Below are 5,431 nucleotides of genomic sequence, written 5' to 3'. Positions count from 1 at the left end.
AGTTTCCGCCACACATCCACACGTCCAAGCAGAACATTCACGTCCAAGACAGGGGATTTGATACAGATACACGCCTTCTCCACACTCAGGTGGACCACAGGCTTGGCGTCTCTCAGGGTGTCACTAAACTCCATGAGCTGCTCAGTCCAGACACTGGGCAGCAGGCAGCATATGATAAGGTCACACAAACCCATATGGAGTCTGATAAAGTAAAGGAGACTGCAATGTGGGATGTGTGTGTGTGTGAGTGTGTGTGGGTGTGTGAGCGGACTATGAATTGCCTCTTTGGTGTGTGCATACCTGAGAAAAAAGCACACACACACACACACGCATGCACGCACGCACACGCACACACACACACACACACACAACACACACAATTTTCACACATAATCATTTATTCATTTCTCTCCCAGCCCAAAGGCTAGCAGGAGATGGATCTGTACTTAAAATGGAGACAGCAGAAGCTATCTGTGGATGTATTTGTGTGTGTGTGAGAGAGAGAGAGAGTCTGTGAGTTTGTGTGTGTGTGTATGTGTGAGAGAGAGAGAAAGAGAAAGGAAAGAAAGAAAGATAGAGAGAGAGAGAGAGTTGGGAAGTTGAGATGATCCACTCATGACATTCAAATGGCCCCGCAGTGATTGAGCCTTCCACTGCCTCATTAACAGAAATGCTTAATCTACTGAGAAAGTCTGCGTGCAGATGTGTGTGTGTGTGTGTGTGTGTGTGTGTGTCTGTGTGTGTGTGTGTGTGTACGGTGTGTGTGTGTTTATGTCTGTGTGTGTGTGTGTGTGTGTGTGTACGTTGTGTGTGTATTATGTCTGTGTGTACGTGTGTGTGTGTGTGTGTGTGTGTGTGTGTGTGTGTGTGTGTGTGCAAAACAACACAGCATTCACAGCTGGCTAGCCCCTTCTGATCTGCACAGACAAATTACACCAGCAGGAACATTACATACAGCAAGCACCAATGCTCGGAGAATATTACACGCCACATGCCGCCACTTACACACACCCTGCGCTCACGCATCCCAGCATACTAATACACTAGCCCATCATCATTCACCAGCATATAGCGCGCGAGAGAGACAGAGATGGTGGCCATTTTGTGTGTAGTATTTGTCCCTCAGTTGCGATCTAAGCACACACCATTGGGCCACCCGGTGTCAGAGGTATCGTGTTCATCGTGGCTATGCTCAGCAGCTCACAGCTAATGTTGTTTGGTTCTTCCACAGCAAAACAAACTGTTCGCTGACAACATAACATCATCATTACCATTAGCGTAACTGCTAATCGCTAATGCTATCCACTTCCTCTTGGCTGGCCACTGCACAGACATACATAGAGAGATAAAGAGAAAGATAGAAAGAGAAAGAGAGACAGGAGAGAGAGAGAGAGAGAGAGAGAGAGAGAGAGAGAGAGAAAGAGAGAGAGAGAGAGAGAGAGAGAGAGAGAGGAGAGAGAGAGATGAGAGAGAGGAGAGAGAGAGAGGAGGGCATAGCTGTCTAGGCTGGGTATCACCTGGGTGTTGGAGAATAGTGTTGTTGTGTGTGTGTGGGGTGGGAGGGGGGGGGGGTCATGCTGAAGTGAACTGCATGTCAGGTTAGGGAAAGTCAGAGAGAGCCTAGAGGGCTTGGCAGTTAAGGATGGACACGAGAGGTGAGCGATGAGCTCACTCCTCACCCACCTGTCCACACGAGCTACTGCACGACACCACACCACACCACACCACACCACGCAACACCACGCAACGCAACACAACACAACACAACACAATGCAACACAACACAACACCACGCAACACAACACAACAAACACAACACAACACAACACAACAGCACACCACACCACACCACACCACACCACACCACACCACGCAACACAACACAACACAACACAACACAACACAACACAACAGCACACCACTGATTACAAGTGGACGCTCCTCACTCTCTCAGTCTATCTGCCAGCTCTTTCACTTTCTCGCCTTGGTCTCACTCTTCCAGGCAGGCAGACATATACTCCTCTTTCTCTTTCTCTCTCTCGCTTCTGTGCAGGTAACTATTCTACCCACTCTTTTACACTCCCTCCATCCGCCCTCATCACCCCCCCTCTCTCTCTTTCTGACATGAGCCATCCTCCATTCTCTGAAGCACACTATTGTTTTGTTCCAGACACTCGGCAAAATGAAGGACTCTATTACATTTCCTGAGCTCGTCTAAAGTCTCTCCGGCTTTGTCTCCTTCTCCCTCTGTGTTCTCGGGCAAAGTTCCTTTTTAGCGCGCGTTTGATGTAATGACACCAAGGGCCCGCGCAGGCAATTTTTTTTGGTATTCAGCAGACTTTGCTCTTCATGAAGAGAGAAAAGGGGGGGGGGGTCATTTGACACAAAGTCAAAGAGAAAGAGAGGGGGGGTGTCATGTGCGCAAGTGGACGAGTGCAAGTGGACAAGTGCTTTAATTAAGATATGAAGGAGAGGATGGTCTCATTAGTGAGGCTCTCCTCTTTAGTGCTAATTGTGCTCGACAGAAGAGGCGCTCCATTTCCCCCTCTCCTCCAGAGATGGGTGACCACTTAAAAGCTCAAAAGCCCCCTCACTCTCTCCTCCACATACCAGTACATTCACACAGAGAAACAGAGAGAGAAACAGAGAGAGAGAGAGAGAGAGAGAGAGAGAGAAAGAGAGAGAGAGAGAGAGAGAGAGAGAGAGAGAGAGAGAGAGAGAGAGAGAGAGAGAGAGAGAGAGAGAGAGGCCATTCAGCTTCATATTGTGATCAGCCATATAGTGTGTATACTTAAATATATTTATAATGTTAAAGAACCATTATGGACGTTTAGACATGTTTAGACTTCCTTCACATGACCATATTTAATCAAAATCTATTTGAAAATGTTACCAAAGGTATACCTCTAAATGTATCAAAGTCCGGCATGGTGTTGATTTAATATTGAGCTTTGGACTTGAGTATGCTGATATATTGTGTATTCCATATTTCATAATAATATAATAAGCTAGAAAGCTAATGAATTCAATAGCTTTAATAATACACATCCAACATGTGCCGTTACGCATGGGTTGTCCCACTCAGCTCACTTTTAAAAGTTTTTAATAATAATATAGCCATTAAAATAAAACCTTTTTATATATTTTTCTAAAGAAGAGTGCATTTTTTCCTCATGTACTTATATACCTCTGGCAGGAAGAAGATGGTAAGATCTGTACTACAAAAACAACAGAAAGCATCTCAGAAGGGTTATAAAAGGTCGTTCAACACCTCCAAGTACAAGCCGTGAGGCTGCAATGCAGATACAGAATCATCAACACCAGAGTCTGTAGACCAGAAAGACCTAATCGTCACAGCATTGATCCACCATGACTTTCAAAGCAAGTGCATCTCTGCATCACTATGCTACTGTACCATGACCTATGCTTGTTTACCCACCTAGGTGTACTAGTAGGTGTGCGGTTGTGGATCCTCAGTATGCATAAGCTGGAGGGCCATTTAGACTTGGCATCCTAAAAAAAAAACATTGTTAAGTTCAAGAAAGAGTACCAGGGGAATAACTGTAAGCACTGACAAAGGCCACACTTCCTCTAATGAGTCTTGAGAGCAGTGCAAACCTGATGACAGGTTTTAATGTGGAGTTTGCTTTGATAATGGCCGATGGCTCCTGGCTCTTCTCCTAGCGAAGCAGTTTCCAACAAAAGCCCATGCTATTCCCATTGAGCATCTGCTTTATGATGGCCACACAGACAGCTGATTAACCGGTTATGCTGCAGTTCTTGTCTCTGGTATAATACATCTCTAATATGCTTAGGATGTCTGCAGCTAGTTAGTGTTTTTCAGATGTACGCAAAGGTAGCAGAATACTCCTGCTCCATACCCGGTGGCAAGGCAATAAAAACAACTTAATTAATTGGTTGGCAAAAGTAAGGACCTTAATTAAAAAAAGCACTCATGGAAAAAAAAAGGAAAGTCCGGGACACCTACAGGGCCTGAAGTTATCTAGTATCTAACAAGTCTCTGTGCACCTGTTTTCAATGTGTGTATGAGGGGTGTTTTTTTTTTTTTTCAGCTCTGGTAAAAATAAGAAAAAATGATTCCAGCTTTCAGGTTGGCTGGGGCTCGACGCAACGGATCCGATGTGTTGACAATAAGTCCTCACTCAGGTAAACTGTGGAGCTGTGACTCTCCAGTGAGTGAACTTTTATCCAGAACCTTCCATTCTAGTCGTGAGCAAAATACCCAAATTCAGCGAATTGGAGAGAGAAGACAACAAAGAGCATTTTTAAACAAATATGTGTCGAGAAGGGTAGTGAACAAGGCACTGAAGGTGTGTAGGGTGGGGACGTGTGTGTGTCAGTGTGTGTGTGTGTTTGTGTGTGTGTGTGTGTGTGTGTGTGTGTGTGTTGTGTGTGTGTGTGTGTGTGTGTGTGTGTGTGTGTGTGTGTGTGTGTGTGCGTGCGCATGGAGAAAAGAAAAAGGGCATTCCTGTCCAGATTGTGAGCAGAGATTTGAATATGCCTGTATGGCTTCTGACACGTTCACGCTCCGCTGGGCGTCTAGAATGTTCCGCGGGCCCCGGCAGCCGGGCCCTGTCGTGACTGAGGGCTCAGCCCCGACGCCACAGGTGAGGGCGCCACCCCGCCTCCACATGCTACCACTGTCACAGCACTGACAGCTGGACAGAGAGAGAGAGAGAGAGGAGGTGGAGAGTGATGGAGTGAAGGAAAGGATAGAGGAAAAAGAAAAGAAGATGAGACCAGAAAAGAAGATGAGATGGAAAAACGGGGCAGAACCAGTAAGCGAAGGAGAGAGTGAAAGAGAGAGAGAGAGAAAGGGAGAAATGGAGAGAGAGTGTGTGAGAGAGAGGTGAACAAATATGGCCGGTATGATGGCTAGGCTGACAGATGGCAAGAACTGACATCCCATCATACCGGCATCCATCAAAAGTGGACACGAGCGACAGAGAACACAGACAAAGGCTAGAGAGATGAGAGAAGAGAAAAACAACCAGCCTCGATAGATAGATAGATACACTGTAGATAGATAGATAGATAGATAGATAGATAGATAGATAGATAGATAGATAGATAAGCAACAAGAATGAGAGTGAGAGAAAGAGATAGACAGAGAGGGAGAGAGTCAATCTGTCCCGGCTTTGAGAGGCGCAGTTGCAGAACTTTGCATGAATAATGCAGACTCGTTTTGGCAGTCTTTTCATCTGCATGCTATATCAGGAGCATTATCCCGGGTCGTGTCCAAAAGACAAACATCCACACCTCCTATTCTTTCTTTGCCTATTTGCTTCTTCCAATGTGACACACGTCTCCGGGTCTGTGAATACAATGTCAAAAACTGTAATAGGTTTCTTTTTTCCCGATAAGGGAGCTTTTGTGTGTGTGTGTGTGTGTGTGTGTGTGTGTGTGTGTG

General features: G+C 45.8%; 1 protein-coding gene across 1 annotated transcript in view; it reads right to left on the bottom strand.

Annotated features, from left to right (window-relative positions):
* Positions 1–5,431, bottom strand: part of crim1 (cysteine rich transmembrane BMP regulator 1 (chordin-like)) — a 106,462-nt gene that overhangs the window by 63,383 nt on the left and 37,648 nt on the right. The window contains exon 4 of the mRNA XM_042073165.1: positions 1,684–1,699. Coding sequence (XP_041929099.1) covers positions 1,684–1,699 — 16 coding nt within the window. The remainder of the gene's footprint in view (positions 1–1,683; positions 1,700–5,431) is intronic.

This window comes from Alosa sapidissima, chromosome 19, assembly GCF_018492685.1.
Source record: "Alosa sapidissima isolate fAloSap1 chromosome 19, fAloSap1.pri, whole genome shotgun sequence".
NCBI classification, from domain to species: domain Eukaryota; kingdom Metazoa; phylum Chordata; class Actinopteri; order Clupeiformes; family Clupeidae; genus Alosa; species Alosa sapidissima.
This window is presented reverse-complemented; position numbering and strand designations above follow the sequence as displayed.